The following is an 18,948-nucleotide window of genomic DNA, read 5'->3' as shown; positions in this document are numbered from 1 at the left end:
TTGTCCCACGTTTTTGAAAAATACATTCAAACTCGAAAAATACTCAAATGTTTAATTTACTAACCATAATTTCACATGCAAAAAGAAAAACCGAAATCTCGAGAACTTTAGGGAGACACTTTCCATTTTCGTGTCAACGTTTATTGTACTATAACCATATCGTTTTCTTTTTTTTTTTTTTACAGGAATGATTTGTATATCGTCGTTAATAATAATAATAGTAATAATTACATACGCAGCAGTATACACTTACAGGCTTTTTACGCGAACAAATATGCGTGTACGTATCGCATACAAACGCGTGTCCAATTATCGCATAATAATAGACAATTCGCCCTATAATAACAATTTTATTTAGAAGAGCACTTTTCTGAGACGGCATGGGTTTTTTTTGTTATTAATATTGCACGGCAACGAGGATTCCGTTGTATGTCGAGACTTTAAATACATCGCGCGAATAATTTGCAAGAACATTAAGCGATAACAGCAAAATTCCTGCCGGCGTGCAATTTTCTTTCGCAATAGCCAAAATTTTCACATTATTAGTTTTTAATTAATCGATCGAAAATTCCTAACAAAGTGGAATTCAAATCGACCCTGGTATTATGTTAATTTAGTCTTAGACCCGTTTCTATCCGTAAACGTTCTTCGATTGTTCAAATTTGAATTCGTCGATCTTTTATTCGCGTATTCGACTCCGAAATTTTCGATAAATTCTTAAAGCCTAAACTTTTACTTCTATGCGGCTACGGATCGATGATTCTTCGAATGTTACAGGCTCGAGTGGTTCGTTAGAAGAGACACTTTCAAAATTAACGCACGACGCGAACTGGTAAATACGTAACGAGTTCGATGAAAACTCTAATCCTTCTAAGATCTGTGCGATTCGATCTGGAGAATTGATAAATCCAATTCTAATTCGTTAAATATCGTTTTGAATTTCGAAAAGAATTCAGCCGTTATTTGAATGTTCGATGTTAACAGTTGTTGCATCACTTGCGTCAGTGGATCCGTAATTACGGAAAGTGTCCCTGCAGATCAGAGTCCGTTATAGACATGTCTATCAAAAATTCTATTATACGCAGAATAAAAAATTTGCCATACGTTATTCATTTTACACGTAAAACTTAAAGAGTAATTCGCGCGTGTTAACCTGAGATGCTTTAACACTTAAACGGTTATCGTGAGTATCGAGTTTCTGGTATCACATGCTTCGTCGCTCGTCGTTCAACAAATTGCAACGTCTACTTCTATGCAGCGGCTCGGCTCTATGGGTCTGTGTCATTCTGTCGCATACGAATTTGGCGCTGAAAATACGATCGAGTCGCTCGCGATCATCGTCACGACGATCTGTTCGTTAGAAAAACGTGAAATGCAAATGCTCGTACGAGTCGGAGCGTATTTGCAGTTTGAAAAATCCTAAAAAGACTTTATCTAAGTGAGATATCGCGTTTTTTTTCTCTCGTAAATCTCGTTACTCGATGGGAAATTTGACTTTCATCGTAATTAGCGCACAGATCGGGCGCATTTTTAAGTATACAACCATTATTTATTCGCTTTCGACCTTAATTTAAAATGGAAATTAATTTCGTGACTTTTCGAGTATTAAATTACGATTTTTTTCATACATAGAAACAATGAATGTAAAACTTTGAACAGTGTACTAATTATGATTCTGGTAATAAAAAATAAAAAAAAAAAAAAAAATATCGAATTCGAAGGAAGTGGAGACTGTACCTGTATCGTATTTGATTAATTGTTGCGCTTGTTGAGAGCAAGAGATTACGAAAATGACTGTTGAGTTGCACGTACACACACATATGCCCATAGTACGGATTCCAGAATCCTGATTTTTACTTACTATACATAAGAATTATATCGTGGTATAATTAAGATTTTTCATTCTTGCAAACACTACGTGTTCACATTGTTGCACAACGGCGAAAGATTATCAATTAATAATCATCGATCGTGCTCTAATCGTACAATAATATAAATAGATAATAAATTCTACTATTTTTATTATTAAGAAATTAAAACACGTTAATAATTATTAGTATCGATATTTATCGTTATCCACTCACCACCAGTTGGCTACCATAATCTTTCATTTTCACGAAGCTCGTTACACACGAGGGTTCTATATATAGACAGCCCAATTTAATTTTGAATTTCGTTCTCACGGTCTCGGAAATACATAAGATTTATTTCTCATCGAAGTGTCGTTGGGAAGCTCTCGAAAATTGACCGATAATTGTTTTCATATTGGATAAAAAATTTAAAAAATTTTTGTCGTTTACTTTCAATTATTACGAAATCGATCTTCGCACGATCACGAGCTCCCCTTTCGATCTTTCAACACGTTCAGTTTTTTCTTCAATCGAACGTACTTTCCGAAATATATCCGCTTACAGATTAAAACGGATCACCCTGTACACACTTACGAATTTTGAAAAAGAATTATAATCCGTTTCTGAGACCATCTCCGTCGATCATAGATTTCAAATCTCAATCATACCACGATCACAACGATCGTTAGCTTAATATCTTCTATCAATGATTATCACGATCAACAATTGGCATCGATACACATGTTCCGAGTATATGAAAAATATTTCCCTAAAAGCATAACGGTGCGTTTTTCGTCTCCGCAGTAATATGTATATATATATTTATATTTATATATATATAATAGTAGTATATATTTATGTATATGTATATATCGTCTAATAATACAAAGTTCTCGGTCGAAATCTCGAGAGACCAGTAAAAACGGTCGGAATACGATTTTATTTTATGCGCATGAATCTGACGTTTTCGGTTAGAGCTTTCGCGCTAGCAAACGTGTAGACAAAAATATATATATTGTATATTTTCGTATCTATGCACGGACAAGCGAAGACTTTCAATTCGTTTTTGCTGCAGATTTTCCATATGATTTCTTTGGCTTATCGTGTAAAATCTATGTTCTCTGCTTGCACTTGAGCGAATGACTTTTTATAAATTTCATGTTCATGTACAAATTGACACTGGCGATCATTCGATGCATTAGTTTTTTCGTAACGATATTAACCCTCGACCATTACAGCGTGGTCAAACCGTCACCAACTTGTTTCAAACTGTGTCCAATCGGTTGCAACGATCAATTCTATTGCGCACCGGATCTTCTGTTTTCGTTTATTGGACAATGTACGCGGAAGTTTTTGGCAAATTTTTACCTTTCTGTTTCGGGGAAAGGGTTGGGGGAGGTTAAATTGACCTAATCCCTAGCAGTTATCGTTGAGGGTCAATATATTTCATCGTGTGGAGTCGTTGAGTTGATTTGGTCGTAAGTCGAATTTCATGAAAATCTTTTCGCGCAACTATACGAATTCGCGAACGTCGCGAGAATATTCGTTCGTCACGACAAATAATTTCATCGTTTTTTAATCAGAATCGTGATTAATCGTACTCGAGAAACTAGCGAAATTTCTCCGTCTGATAGAAGATAACTAGATCCAAATTCGTCCAGCAACTCGTTCGAACGACTCGAATCGACCATCGACGAATTGCATAACAATAGAAGGCAATTGATGTTTATCCGAAAATTTGCAGCGCTGCAAGCATAAAATTGTTTGAAAGCCCACGACCGCGGCTCAGTGTGTGTGTGTGTATGTGTGTGTATGTAAGATGTTAAACGTGAGATCGTAAATTATCCGCTGGAAAGGGTTTCGAGGCACGACACGACAAAGAAAACGTATCGTTGAATTAGAGGATCTTTGAACCTCGGTTGTAAGATAAAAAAGAAAAAACATTGCTTACTTCGAGCATCGAAAATTCTCGATATGGATCGTCGAATGGATTTTAAATTTCAAATACGTCAAATTAACAGAACCGGTACCTTTTGCGCGAATTTGAATTGTTCAAACAACAGAAACAAGCGAGAACGTTTGAACCTCGACTTACCCCGCTTAAAGAACGTAACGTTCGTTGTCGACGCAAACGTTTAAAAGCGGCCAATGCCTGCAACTTTGTGCAAATAATTCTACGCGTTTTCTTTCTCGAATTTCGTCTCAAAACCCCCCTAATCACCGGCGAGTGAAGCTTACTTGCTATACGGATGTGCGCATAATTGACGCCGAATCAATTGTATTCGCGATCGAATAGAAACCGTGTTTAAGGGTTTTCTCAAAGGAGTAACCTTCCCAGGGATACTTTGTACGTCGATCCCTCGTTAAAACGCGCACAGCTCCGCTCGAAACTCCTTAACGAGGGATGGTAGCGAACTGTTCTTGGAATCGACTTTTCGCTAGATTACCGAGCTTCTAAGCGACGCTCCACGGATATCGGTGTAACAACCATCGAATGCAACCTAAAAACTTCGACATCTTTCGTACTTTCGCGAGAGAATTATCCATTCTCCCGATGAAAATGACACCAAACACAATTATATCTGGAATATATATTCCTTACGTAAATGGTTATTAAAATACGAGAGACAAGTGGAACGAGAACAAAGGGGACGATTCAAAGACCTAGAACCCTACCTGATCTGTTCCATACCTGCTTGAAATTGCCTCTAAGTTACCTAAGTTACCTAAGTTCCTCTCAGAAGTACGAAGATCGAAAATATATTCATCGACGACAATCCCACGAAGACGCAACAAGGAACAGAAATGTTTATCTCGCATGTTACAACCGATACGCGCGCGGTACGTTTTATCGAGGGATTGAACGCGACCTCTTAACGAGGAACGAGCTTAATCTCCATTGGCAACATCGATAGCGTCCCACGCGCTCGTGCTCTCTCCGTTACGTGAACGGATGCGACTTGTTACCTAAACAACCATGATCTACCGTCAAAAAATGTTCGCGTTAAGCAAAAGGCGGCACGTTCAGCGGGGCAATAGCCCGGCTCGATGCTAGTGAATCGTATTTACGCCGTATGTACATAAACTTGAACCGTGAAAATCGTAAGGACGGATATTTACAATTACGTTAGACTGCGTCCGTGAGTGTCCCCTTCGTTATAACGAGGTCTCCATGTTCAAGTTCGACCATTTGCTGTTCTCCGTTCTGTAGTCCTCGACCCTGCCGGTGAAGCTTCGACGAATCGCGGGGTCGTTTCGAGTTGGTCTCGTTCGTCTCTCGGTCAGCGAACGTGTCAGCTCTCGGCTCACCGGCTTGGTGACGTTCTCAGTGACGACCCGATTAACGATCGGTTGATCGGGGAACGTCCTGTTCCGCATGGAGCTCGTACCCTCGTACGGTGGGAACGATGTACCGTGTTGGTAGACTTTGGACGTTTGACTCTTGTCAAAGGCGACGCCGTCCATGGCGTCCGTAGACGCTGAGAACGCGTACGGATAGGGGTGTTGACGATCGAGCGAACAAGAGAAAGAGGATGGATGAGAAGTGTCCGAGTTACGTTGCCTGCGAGAGTCTTGGTACCTACGTCGGGATCCCTTTCGGTCGCAGGCCAACGATCGTCCCAGGTGCGTCAGTACCGTGTGCCCCTGTGACTCCTCCGTTGGTGTGGAATCGACCTCTTGTCTGGTGCGGATCACGTCCTTCCCACCGAACGGATCACCGGGGCATACTTCTTGAATTGGACTCGCGAAGATCAAGGTCCTGGGGGTAGATCACAGTTTCGATAAGGAAACGATACTTAGCGGATACCAGAATTTTAGATTCAAAGCCTCCGTACTAGGAACTCGAGACGTTCTCTCGAACAGGGTCGTTCACTCTTGGGTCGTTTCTGTCGTTGAAGTTCAACAAACAACTTCGCAAGGAACACGACCCTTGGAACGAGTCTACTCACCTGTTACTGTCTCGTTTCGAGCCCGCAGAGTTATCCTCGTTCTTGTCCGTGGACAAGCATTCCAGCAACTGTTTCCTCCTCCTGCCGAACATGCTGTCCAAGCTCTCCCTGGATCGCGAGAACACGTTGCACCTTTCCTCGTCGTTGCTCGTCGACGCGTAGATAGGAGTGTAACCTTCGTGATAGGAAGCTCGTGCCGCGCAACGATTATCCGGCTGCCCGTTCTCTCGGTTGGACATGTTCTGAAGCTCCCGCGCGGAGATCAGTGTGTACCTCCTCTTGTTCTGCTTGAGAATCGACTTCAGACAGAAGTAGGTCTTCGAGTTTGGCAACGTGGACGTCTCGTTGGTAATTGGCATCGGGTTCGCGATTACTCTGCTCCGTCCGATCGTTCTCTTGGGTATCGCTCCCCTGCTCACGTCCACGACTTCTCCGGACCGTGATGTGGTCTCGTCTAGCGAGCAAAGTGAGAACCTGAACTTCGCACGGGACGTAGGAGCGCTGAACTTGCTCCGATTGGTCTCCTCGGTCGCGTCCTCGCTACCTGTCTCCTCCTCTTGATCGTTCTCGAGAATGTTCCACAAACTCTGCCCGTTCAAACGAAGGAACTTCGTGTCGTCCTCTATCATCTCCGATCGACACCTGAGGTTTGGCTCGGACATATCACGCGGCATCACACCGCTTGACGTCACTCTTCTGACGCTCCTGACCGTCTCGGAACTAGTACCTGGCTCCGCTCTTACGGATTCGTTCTCCAGTTGCGCCTTGACCAAGAATTTCCCGCAACTCCCGCATTTACCGGTCTCGGTTTGGCTCACCGAGGTGCAGGGCACTGGATGTATCTCGATGATCGTTTCTATCGACGGTTGCCCGGTGACGTCGTTCCGTTGTCCGTCGTTGTGCACAGAGCACTCCGGTGTTCTGATCTCGGTGATGGAGGGAACGGAGTGACACGGACAGGCACAATCGTATCGACGAACAGAGTCCTCGCTGTTGAAGCTGACGTCCTCGATCAGGCTGCAGCCTTGCTCGGCTCGCTGATAGAGCAACGCTTCCGAGTAACTCGGCACCATTTCCTCTATGCTCGGTTCTTGGATCTCGGGAGGTCTTTGATCGGGCACCGGGTCCATCAGAAGCGCCTCGCTGTAACTCGGGGCCAGCATGTACGAGCCCGGCTGGCTGATGGTCTGTTGGCTCATGGACGCGTGTATCGGTTCGCTTCCGCTTGGCGTGTCGTAGTTGATGCCGAATAATTTCGTGATCTGTGGACAGGTTTATTCTTGGTCACTTCCAGCCTCGACAGGGGGATTTTTAACAAGTGTGGGGATCTAATAGACAGAGTCGTCGTTTTAAATTCAGAGAGGACAGTTGCCTGGAGGCCTCACGAACCTAGGATTCCCTAGGCATCGGACACAAATCTATGTTCAATGTTATCGACCGTTTACATATTTATTCCTGCAAGTAGTTGTCCGGATAAAGACCTCGTAATGCTGTCGAGACGGTTCTTCTTACTTAACTCGGATAGATCGATTCCTCTTACCTGATAGTCCGCGTACTGCGTTTTGTACTCTATGATCACTCTCAGAGGCCAGCTGAGCAACAGAATGCTGAAGCACCAGTACACGTAGCGATTCGTGAACCATGGATTCCCAAGGATAGCCACCAGGGTCGTGGGATTGGGGTTGTATCCGAGATCGAGGCCTTCCCTCATCTCCATGTAGTCGTCCCTTAGCTCCTTGAAAGAACAATTCACGTCGATCGGTTAACCACGAAAGAGAGTATCACAAGTTCAGCTGTATCGAGTCTGTTCGTACTTGCTCTGCGAAGAACCGCGACCTGGCCTCCTCGAACTCCGTCGCTGATCTCATGTTCGAGAACGCGAACCCTTTGCTGAGAATGATCTTCGTGATGGGCACTTTCGGGTTCAGTACCAGGTCCTTGCTGATGTCCTTTACGCCGCAGTAGTCGTAGTAGTAGAAGGACGTCGCTGCGTGGGTGTTTACCCTCTCGTAGTATACCTGGGGAAACGTAGGTCGTCAGAAAGGGAGGTAGATCGAGGAAAGATGGACCATTGAAGAGAAAAGATTCATTCGTGGTAGCTCGTGGATAGTAAGTTCGAGTTCGAAGTGGTCGCAAGCTGGAGTCAGAAGCATCAGATTCGTGAAGCAGCTGTACAACGTGCATCTAACTACTGTTTAGAATTTCAACAGCACCCTCTCAGAAAGTAGAACTACTAAATTTTCAACGATCGTGTAATTTTCATCAGGAAACGGAACTTTGTCGTAAGTTATTAGAATCAATAGAATCAACTTGGGAGATCCTGCGTCTCTCATCCCGTTTATGGCAACTCTTCCCCCGTTTACTTCTCTGATCGGATGCTCTCAAGGGGATAGTCTACTCGGAACATTATCCATCGGTGTTCGATCATTTTTATTTAAAATGTATACGAACATCGAACTTTCTAAAGCTCGCATTTCGACACCGAGTGGATTCTTTCGACTGGTAATCGTCCAGTATCGAATATCAAATCGTTCGATAAATTGGGGGAAGGAAGTCTCTCGATCAGGGTGAGCGACGAGACGTCTTCCCAGTTTATTCTTCCTTCGGATTATAAACGATTCCAATGATCTTTCAAGGAATAAGTGTAGATTTCAAATCTACATGATAGAACATTCATCGATAGAACAGAGAAAGTCCCTCAACGAAAGTGTAGTCTCTCCGGTATAATATCGGATTGTTCGGAAAGTCATATCGTTTTCCAAAATGTAGACTATATGATTTAATAAAATGTTCATACACTCTGAAAAAATCGTGTTTCATTCCCTACGAAAAAAAAAACGAAACGGCTTTCCGAACAATCCAATATTATTATTTCTTCGTACTATAGGCTAACGTGGAATAGATTGCGGAGTGGGCGGTTAAATAAAAAAGTTTCACATTCAGACGTCTCGGTAGATAGACAGGAAAGTGTTAGAGAGTCTCGTTGAAGAAAATGGGCCATCTATCCTCGCAACACGCTCGGTCAGCTCGCGCGAAGCGTATCGACGATTTACCATCCCGCGATTTCCTTTCGTCTGGATTACGAGATATGCGTTGCACGTTGCGCGCTATGCGTTACCTGCGTCGTAGTGTAATTGTCTCCGTTTCTGTACCGGGTAATTTGACGTTTTCTGCGCACGTAGTGATACGAGACGGCTTTCCACCAAATGGTGGGCTGGGCGGACTTCAGTTGCAACAGCTTCGATAGAATGTTATCCTGGCTCTCCGCGTGCAATAGATCGATTCTGATCGGCGAGTGATAACACTCCACGAGGTAAACCAGGTACAGCATTCCCATGAACGCCATCTGAAAGAAGATCGATAATCGTCACGAATATCGACGATCGTAATTGTTTCTTCGTCACGGTGTTTCCTCCCCTCGTTTCACGGTTCGATATATATGTATATAGATTTTTTCTTTCGAAAACGTTCAATTATTCTCATTTCGTGGTCGCATACTTACGGGAATGTAAATGTAACCATCGTCGCAGGGAGACACGTGTCTCGTGCTTCTAATCGGGTACCTCGAAAAGTTTATTACGACCTACGAAGAAAAAAAAAGATCCTATTTCCGATAAAATTGCTTCATTCCCAACTTCCAGTTGGTTCGTTACGGAAATCGCTCGTCGTTTCGATACCGAATATTGCTTTACGTTGCTTCGATTTTCGTACGAGTTTCGCGAACGATTTATCCGTGAAGATCGAACGTCGAGTGGTTCGCGAGAGACTACGGCGATCGATTTCGATCCGTGGTAAAACGATCACCGAGCAACGAAACGTCCCGTTCGTGGATCTTGAATAAGTGATCGCCGAAAATGCTGCATATTTAAAATAGTGCCGCATCGGGTACGCGCGTCGATACTAAAAATACCGCTAAAACTATCCGTCCATCGCCGGGGGAATCAAAAATCGATGGTAGCTGGATAAAGGTACGCTGGATGTTCGAACTTACGATGTAACCCGATGTTATTCAACGAGGAACTCCGTAATGCAGAGGAAGGCGACGTACCTTGGTGACATTCGCGCATTTACACCACGTCACTGCGGCAAGGCATCCGTATATTAACACCGAAAGTACCAAACACTTGCAATTCGGATCCTTTTGCAAAGCCCCGCAAATCGTTTGAGGGATCGGTCGTTGCTGTAGACACATTGTCACAAAACAATTAAATACTGTTACCCACGAAGCGATGAAAATGAAAGGAACAAACCGACGATTTTGCAAAACCGGTGAATAGAATCAAAAAGGGGGGCAATGTACCGACGTAGACGAACCGAAATAAAAATACTCGCGACTCAATTATCGGGTAAGAGGTCCCAAGTGGCTGTGCATTCATTTTTAATTCTTTACGCGCCGATAGTACTCTCTTCTCGATATTCGTCGAACGGTGACCAATAAAACGATGACTTCTTGTCAGTTTCACGGTCGATACGTCCGATAGTACAACGAACGGAGCGAGAGAATTATTTAAATCACTTTTCATGGAACTTGAAACGCTTCGAGAAACGAAGTCGAGGCAGTCGAATACGAGAATTAACGTGCGGTAGTGGCGATTGAATATTTTCGTGAAAAAATGAGAGTCGGAGTGCGTACTTCTTCGTTTCCTCGATTCATCGTTGAAGTTATTGAGCCGCTTCCGGGAACGTTTGAACGGTTTCTAGGGTCGAGACGGGAGCTTTTCCATTTCACGGATGTTTCTTGGTCCGCTTCGTTTTCCGGGCATCAGCCTTTGTGCTGCGATCGTAAGAATTTAATTACGATATTTGCCCTGGCCGCGAGCGAGAGTCGTGGGGGACGTTGGCTTTCGAACGCGATGGACCGAGAGCGACCCTTGGTAATTAAAGGAATTACATCGCGTCGGCGTCATTGTACGGGAAGATAACGATATTGTAGCAATTAAAATCTCTTTTCATACCCAACGGGACGGCTGAACACGCTCGGTGAAATAATAACCCTCGATTAGCGTCGCACGCGTCGATAATGCCGCGAAATTCGTTTACGAACGATCGTCGAATTTCAACTCGGGGAACTCGAATTGGAATTTCACGAAACTCGAAGTTTCGAAGACGAAAAAAAAAGCGTTCTAAAATGGTTCGCGTTCGAAGTCAGATAAATTACGAAAAAAACACAAAATATCCTTCGAGGCGATCGTTGTAAAACGAGCAGAGACTCGTGTGGAAACAATTGTAACCGAAATTATGAAACTACTCAATCGTTATTCACCGATCTTCAAATTGATTTCTCAATCTCGAGTTTGAAACGTAAACCACCATATTGCAATATCTTTCTTTCAAAGTTCAACGGTATCTAGGGAGGTACGAAAATTTACTGAAATAATTTCCGACGACTCGAATGAAAAACAAATTTTCGACGATACTTTCAACTGTGCTCGAAAACCTCGCCCGAACTAGCCCGCATAAAGACAATAAAAACAAACAATTCCAGCACGTATCCCGGATCCCTCGAGACACGAAACCCCGTACAGCACCAAGTACACTACCCAATCCCTTCTTCGACTTCACAATTTCGCAACGTTCAACGAATTCTCTCTATCCAACGTTATCCAAGGGGTCCTCGAGTCGCGTCTCTCGAGCATCGTTGTCCCCGGTCTGTTTAAACTCGAAAGCTCTAGGGGGGTGGGGGTGTGTAGATACTCGCGCGGGCACCTTGCTATTAAACGATCTCGATCGATCTATCCGCGGCTCGCGAAAGGACGATCTCCGCGATAATGGTCCAATTTTAAGGGTCTCTTAAAAAGAAAAAGAAAAAAAAGAAAAAAAATCCTTTTCCCCGGCTGGACGATGTTTGCCTCGTCGTTGTCCCGCTGAAAGGTTAACCGCTCGAAGGCGGCATTGTTCGCGTCCCGCGTCGCGGCGAATCGTTCATCCCCCAAGGCGAGGAATAAAATCGATCGGAGGGTGCAACGAAAGGGACAACCCCTCTGATAATCGTCGAACAGCGTTCTCTACTTATCGTACTTGGCGGTACTTTGGTCACGGGCGCGTAACACCGACATTCTCGTCTCACGACGCACTCCCGACGGATCCTGGTTTTTCGATTCACGATCGCGCGATAAAGTGAACGCGTAGGGCCGGGACACTCGCGAGACCTGTGTCCCGCGTTCTTCGTGAAAATCTGGATGTTTCGCACGCTTCGCTACCACGACGATTTAAACCCGATTTCGAACGTGTCGAGCGGAAGTCGAGGAGGCACCGTCGTCTCGCGCGAACGTCCCCCGCGTCCTGACGCGCCCCACTCGCTCCGTACTTTCGGCTGGATCCACCCCGAAGCTACCCCACGGGCTAACTGGCGCCGTCGATACACCGTATACGCGGACGCGGCATCTCTACTGACGTCCACGAGCGACGGCGGTGGCGGCGGCGGCGACGTCGGCGTCGGCGCCCTCCTCGTACCGACGAGTTCCCGCGTCTGCGCCCGCTTCCGCGTTCCTGCGTCCTCGAGTGGCCCGCCTTTGTCCTCGCTCGCCCATTCATCCACCGTCCTGCGCGACCAGGACGACGATCGGGACTTTCTACGAGTCGCTTTACATCGCTTCGGGGAATATTTTTCTGTTTTTTTTTTACACTTGGGTATCTCGAGGGATTGAAAGCTCAAGGTCCTGGGAGGAAGGAAACAAGGTTCATTTTATCGGTCTTTGGGGTATATCGATAACTCCGTGGGAGTAGAATTCTGTAGTACTTTTCTTTTTATTTGTCGAGAAGGAAGATTTGGAACAGTAGTGATTCATAGATGAATGTACACGATAGTATCTCGAGGGATTGAAAGCTCAAGGTCTTGGAGAAAAGAAACAAGGTTCGTTTTATCGATCTTTGGGGTGTATTGATAACTCCATGAGAATAGAATTCTGTAGTATTTTTTTTAATTGTCGAGAAGGAAGATTTGAAAACTCAAGGTTCTAGAGGAAAGAAACAAGGTTCATTTTATCGATCTTTGTGGTCTTTGGGAAATACTGATAATCCCGTGAGAATAGAATTCTCTAGTACTTTTTTTTTTAATTGTCGAGAAGGAAGATTTGTAACAGTAGTGGTTCGTAGATGAAAGTACACGATAGTATCTCGAGGGATTGAAAGCTCAAGGCCTTGGAGGGAAGAAACAAGGTTCATTTTATCGGTCTTTGGGGTCTTTGGGGTTTATTGATAACTCCATGAGAGTAGAATTCTGTAGTATTTTTCTTTTATTCGTCGAGCAGGAAGATTTGAAACAGTAGTGATTCGTAGATGAAAGTACACAATAATCTTAATCGATTCTAATATTTTGTTTATAGTCAAACATCTCGAGGGATTGAAAGTTCAAGGTCCTGGAGGAAGGAAACAAGGTTCATTTTATCGGTCTTTGTGGCCTTTGGGGTATATTGACAACTCCGGGCGAATAGAATTCTGCAATATTTTCTTTTATTCGTCGAGAAGGAAGCTTTGAAACAGTAGCATTTCGTACGTTAAAGTACACAACAATAATATTAATTTCAATATTTTCTTTTCAATCCAAGAAGAATTTGCCTCGAACAACGTTGTATCGATAATTACCAACGTCCCCAATTTTTATTTCGCGTTACACCCACGCTCTTTGTCGTTCAATTTTCGCTATCTTCACCGGTGAGAGCAATTAAAAAAGTTCTTTTAAACGTTCGCCGCACGAAACGACGAAACTGATGGGAATTCAAACAACACTCCACCCACGTTGCGATACAATTTATTTAATATTTAATTTGAAAAATGTCTCGTTAACCGAGCCCGTTGAAACAACTCACATCGTTACCAAATACGTTGTAATTGTTCCGTGACGTCTGATCGCGCGATTTCAGTAAGAGAGCAACTCGATGTAATTAAAGGGGCGACGCGTGGCGTAAACTATAGACTGCCGAGTTAACGATGAAAATTATCGGGCGGCGGGAGGGAGCAGAGTTAACTCGGCCCCTTTGAAAAAAATTTAAAAGCTTCCGGGATTAAATTTTATTACGGGCCACGGTGGGGCGCGGGACACGTTCGCCGTTACGTTATCCGTAGGAATATCTACGCCGGTGGAATTGAATTCGTAAAACTGGCGCGACACAGCGCCAGGGAATACACATCGGGTATTAATTTCTCGATCTTCGTGTTTGCACATTGTCGGCGATTAATTAAATCCTCGTTCGGAAATATCCATTCTTTTTGTCGATAAACGCGTTACATTCACCCTTGTACAGCGCCCGATTATATCGATGTTGTCTCTCTGCGATATAATTGTGAGTTTTTTTTTCTCGTTCGTTCTGTTTTCATGTGTAAATACTCTTCCGAATGAAACCCACCGGTTCGACGCGACGCGAAAATAGATTTCGCGCTTCGATGAAAGAGATCGGGAAATTTTCGAGCGATATTAAACGGATACGTATCGATACACGCGTTTTATCGCCTCTGTTTCAACGAATTTGCCACGCGTTAGAGATCGCGAGTTTGTTTTCGCGAAACGAATCGGCAATGTTTTGTAACGTCGGTTATACCGCGAACAATCGATCCGCAAACGGGATAATGGGTCCCCGATAACGATCTACAACGATATCCGTTTTCACGCGTGCGGACGTGACTTGTGGATCGCGTCGGTGGAGATTAAACGCCGTACCGACGAAAATGATTTACGACTGCATTACAGTTTAAACGAGCGATCAATGTTAACGCAGCTCGTTCTCGCGAAAGGATGAAGTACAACCGATGTATCGTTACCCATCGAGCGGGGAACATTGTAACAGCTGTGACTCTTCGCTGTTCACTTCCAGTTGTAAATAAACCTGTGAACGTTCGTCTCGATCACCGGTAAATGGAAAATGTGATACATCGTCGAATCGGGAGAAAGGATCCTCTCTTGGAACACCGTGACGGGAATAATAATGGTCTTGTATCAATAATACTCCTGCTCGAATAATACCTAGTCTCGCTGTCTGGCCACGTACGGTACAAATACTACTTGCCGATAGTTTCTAACGAGCTCTTGTTTCCCTAGGATAAATAAAGTTGTAAACACAAAGAATGGTAGAGTAGCGGATAACAATTGTAATCTTAAAATTCTACTCAGCCTCTAAACTTTCGAGTAAGTAAACTCGTTCGTTACCGATAACGTCACCGATGTAAACTACTTATTAGACACCGTTACCACTAGTAATTTAACATTTGAAAAGCATCGAAAAAATGAATACGAAGCTCTGGTCCAAGGATCGGTCGATCGATTTTTTAGGACACTGTTCGTCCTTTTTAATTTTCCCCGATACTGTTCACCGTTAATTAATTTTCGTTTCTTTGCAGGATCGTACAGTTCGGTAATTCGTCGCTTCGGTATCGTTTCGTTTCTTTATTCCGGCTCCGCGATTTCTTTTGCGCGCGCTCGCATTATTATACTCGTGATTTATGGTCTTGACATTGAGACGTCTCTTCGCGGAGGCGCCGTCGGTACGGTTACCTTCGCGATCCATAACAATGTTGGCGCCCCGAGAGTCCAACAACCGGGTGCTTCGATTCGAACGTCAAACAACCCGTAAACCGAATCCAAACAACCGACAAGGTGCAAACACGATAACGAGACGCCTAGGATCGATGTAGTAGGAAGACGATCGCACGAGTTTCCCGGCGTGCCGATCGCTGTCCGGGGCCGACCGTTCGTTTCTGGTCGCGTGACTTTCCGGACACCCTCTATTTGTATTGTGGCCACGTTGGATAAAAGCACGTTTCGGCGCCGTCTCGTCGGGTATCTATTGATTGCAATTTGAGATGACGATGTACGAGCAAGCGCGCACACGTATCTCAAAGCGTCCACGTGACGAGTTATGCGCGCCTAAAGTTGCAATGTCCTTTCACGGATCCGGCGAGGTGCGAACGTCGTCTCGTCTCGGGCACAGGGCTATCGCCGAAACGTTAACGAACGCGAGCGTTAAATTGGCGAGCATTAATCGTACAGGAGCCACGGAACGAGGTAGAACTCGAGGAGTGGGGAGAGCCGAAGGAGTGGGGGGAACTCGTGGATCCGCGTGGCTCCTCTTTAACCGTCCACGGTGTATCCTTGAACATCCAGGAACTAGGTCTTCGGGCGCCGTTTATTCGCTGTAAGAAATACAATCCCGGGAGGGGGGAAGACCTCGAAGCCGGGTCCCTGAATAAGAAAAACAGGATCGGACGCTCGTGGATTTAAGCGGCGGCTCGTTCTGACACGGTTTCCTACCATCTGACATAAATGTATACACTACGGGGACTGGAAATTTACAAGAGGCGGGAGGATTCGTATACCAGACTCTTTACGAGACGTTTATCGAGGTGCGAAGACACGTTGCTGTTTCGGTGCCGCGATTGTTTCGTTTCGAGCTGTCTGCTTCTCGGGTTTTAGAGCTATTTTTCAATTTTGAACGAGTCTACCGGACACCTTGGGTCTTCTTTAAACATTGTTCGAACTTCGATCGACTTTTCGAACGATCTAATATTTTACTTAGATGAAATTACGAGTATCGAATATTCTTACCGCGAGGATCGTCTTGTAAATTTTCGATCAGTGTGATTTTATCGTATTTTGCGATCTCGTTGTTCTCGAAAGATTGAAAGGTAAGTATATATAGCCGTGAAAATATACGTAAGTAAACGACATTTATTTGTAACTGATAAATGTAAATAGATGTTAATTATGAATGTGTTCCTTCGTTGAAGGTGTGGCGACGGTGGTGGTCTTGATCTTGTGGCTACAGTCGGAATAAAATCCACTATCTGTTCAAGGTTGGGGCCATCCCCACCCCATAGTTCCGGCTCTGTTCACTCTGCCAACCGTAATGTCTCAAATGGCCTTGAGCAGCCAGTTAATTTTGTTTCCACTATGGTTCCATAGATCGATAACGAGACGTTTTATATGTTTCGCGAGAAACTTGATTCTCGCTGGGTGAAGTTCAAGTTGCTCCTATTATCGGAGTGAAAGCCAATTCTGACGGAATAACGGAAACGAGTATATATAATATATAACTTGGTCTCGAGATAGTTCTTATATTTCCACGGCTGTAGGAAATAATAAATTATATTTAAACTTGTGAAAAATATAACCCTATCGTTTGACGGATGATTGCAACTTTCTAACGAGACTCTACGAATCGGAGAAAATTATATTCGAGTCGAAGAAACGATTCTAAAAGGAGACTCGTACGAAATGACCAATTTGAGTTCATTTTATCGAATTGGTTCGAATGTCTCGTTACTGCACTTCACGAGTAAATTGAAAATGAACGTACACTGTGCTTCCCGCGCGTAAAATCATCCGACGAACGGAGGGAAATTTTTTATCGTTTTCCAGCGAATCGATCGGATCACATCGTACCGGAAAATTGCGAAAAATTTCGTATCAGGGATTCCACGTGGTCAAACAATTTTCCAGTCGCGATTTCGCGTTACGTTCCATCCAAATAGACATCGCGTATTAACGCGACCCAACGAGATACAATCCCATTTTTTGGATCCCTGCCAAAACCGCATTTTCTCTATAGTTCGAATCCTTCGTCTACGCGTATGTAGCGATCGGTATCAAGGATTCCAAATACATCGCAGGACCGCCGCCGAGATTCGTTCGCATTGACCGTCCAGCTCATAAACTACGACCGAAAAAGTTTGTTCATCGTCCGGATCGAGCCCGAGAAACATTGCGAGATAAATCGCGAGCGATACATTTACGAGGTAAATTGCTTCTTAAGATTGTGCTTCTAGTTTACACTTTACGTTCGGCACTTTTACCTTACAGTTCGAACTCGAGTGGAACGACTAATCTACTCAAGACCTGTACCTGCACACTCTCGTTAATTATTCACACGAGCATCAATTTTCCGTCAAAGTTTACCATTCATGAACCTCGCGGAAAGTTCGACACATCGTAGTCCTTAATTTTGAAATTTAACCAACAACCTTGAGTCCCGAATTAATTTTAGACTTTAGGCAAGAAATTTAAGACTATACTTTTACCATACTCCTTGCAGTAAATTTGTAATCGAATTTCAATCATTTATCGAGTATCTTAACCCGTTCACTTTAACTTCTACGATCTCACTTTGCACTTTAGACACAGCTTCGATTGGAAAAATCAATCCACCCAAGATTTATACACACTTTCGTTAATTATTGACGCGAGGATCAATTTTCCCGCAAGGTCCGCGATTGCTAAATTTCGCAAGAGATTCGACATTTCGTGGTTCCTAATTTTAAAACACCACCTCTCCCCTGTCCCCCTCTCGATCGATTGCGAATAAATAAGGCTGTTTCCCTTATTGGTCTCCAGAAGTGTCTCTAATTACCTGGCGACAGCCCATCGGTATTTGGGACACCCTTTTATTTTGCTGGCGACATTGTCGAAACTGCTTCGGTACGTAGGGTGTGCTGATTAAAATCAAGCAAGACTTAATTAGGCCGGTGTCATTAGGGGAAGGCGTCCTACTCGATCTCGATAACGTGCCTGCCGCTTGGTCAAGAACTCATTTACGTAACAAATTTTTCACCCCTACCCCTCACCTACCCACCCCCTCTTCTCGCGACGGTTAACTATACGGACTCATCCTCGTGGAAGTTTTTTTTTCGAGCCCCGAGAAAATGCTTGTTCGGCCACTATAGTATCGGAAAATACAACCTCCAAGGGGAAATCTCAAAGGAGAGCGATCTCCGACATTTTCCAACGACGTTCCGCAAACAATTACCTAACGATAATAAATTGTCACTCCGAAAGACACGCGCCAACGAGGAGTGAAATTGATTCTCTTCGCGTTAAATTTCGCCCGAATCGGAACTCACCGTTCGTTCGAATCGGACTATCGTTCGAAAAAAGAAAAAGATATATCGTGTATCGCAGGGCCGTTGATCGAATTTGTTTTCGAGCGGATAAAAATTGCAAATTCTCGACAAAGGTCAGGGATCACGGGCGCGAGAGAAGTTTCCGAAAATTTCAATCTAAAAATGAACAGAAGCAGTGCATTTGTTCCCGTAGTTCCGAGAACAATGGAACGGTTGCTTGTTTTCGTAAACAACGGTGCCGGGGCGAGAGAGAGAAAGGGAGGGAGAAAGAGAGAGAGAGAGAGAGTTGATGCACTCTTTTTACGCGGCACGCAAAAAGT

At 44.2% G+C, this 18,948-nt stretch overlaps 1 protein-coding gene across 6 annotated transcripts; it reads right to left on the bottom strand.

Annotated features, from left to right (window-relative positions):
- Nucleotides 1-96: 96 nt before the first annotated feature.
- On the bottom strand, nt 97-12,141 carry LOC143149010 (uncharacterized). Of its 6 annotated transcripts, none has more exons than XM_076315962.1 (9): nt 12,108-12,141; nt 10,434-10,574; nt 9,849-9,980; nt 9,303-9,383; nt 8,919-9,146; nt 7,615-7,818; nt 7,341-7,535; nt 5,801-7,062; nt 97-5,610 (listed from the first exon to the last, which is right to left on the bottom strand). In XM_076315962.1, the coding sequence occupies exons 2-9, from the start codon at nt 10,452-10,454 to the stop codon at nt 5,007-5,009; spliced, it is 2,727 nt and encodes a 908-aa protein (XP_076172077.1). In that variant the 5' UTR covers nt 10,455-10,574; nt 12,108-12,141; the 3' UTR covers nt 97-5,006. The 6 variants fall into 6 exon arrangements, with proteins under 6 accessions (XP_076172077.1, XP_076172075.1, XP_076172076.1 ...); XM_076315960.1 differs by having other exon boundaries at nt 11,819-12,125; XM_076315961.1 differs by having other exon boundaries at nt 10,434-12,125.
- Nucleotides 12,142-18,948: the final 6,807 nt, after the last annotated feature.

Source organism: Ptiloglossa arizonensis, chromosome 7, assembly GCF_051014685.1.
Source record: "Ptiloglossa arizonensis isolate GNS036 chromosome 7, iyPtiAriz1_principal, whole genome shotgun sequence".
NCBI classification, from domain to species: domain Eukaryota; kingdom Metazoa; phylum Arthropoda; class Insecta; order Hymenoptera; family Colletidae; genus Ptiloglossa; species Ptiloglossa arizonensis.
Note: the sequence above shows the minus strand (reverse complement) of the source record. Positions and strands in the feature narration are given on the sequence as shown.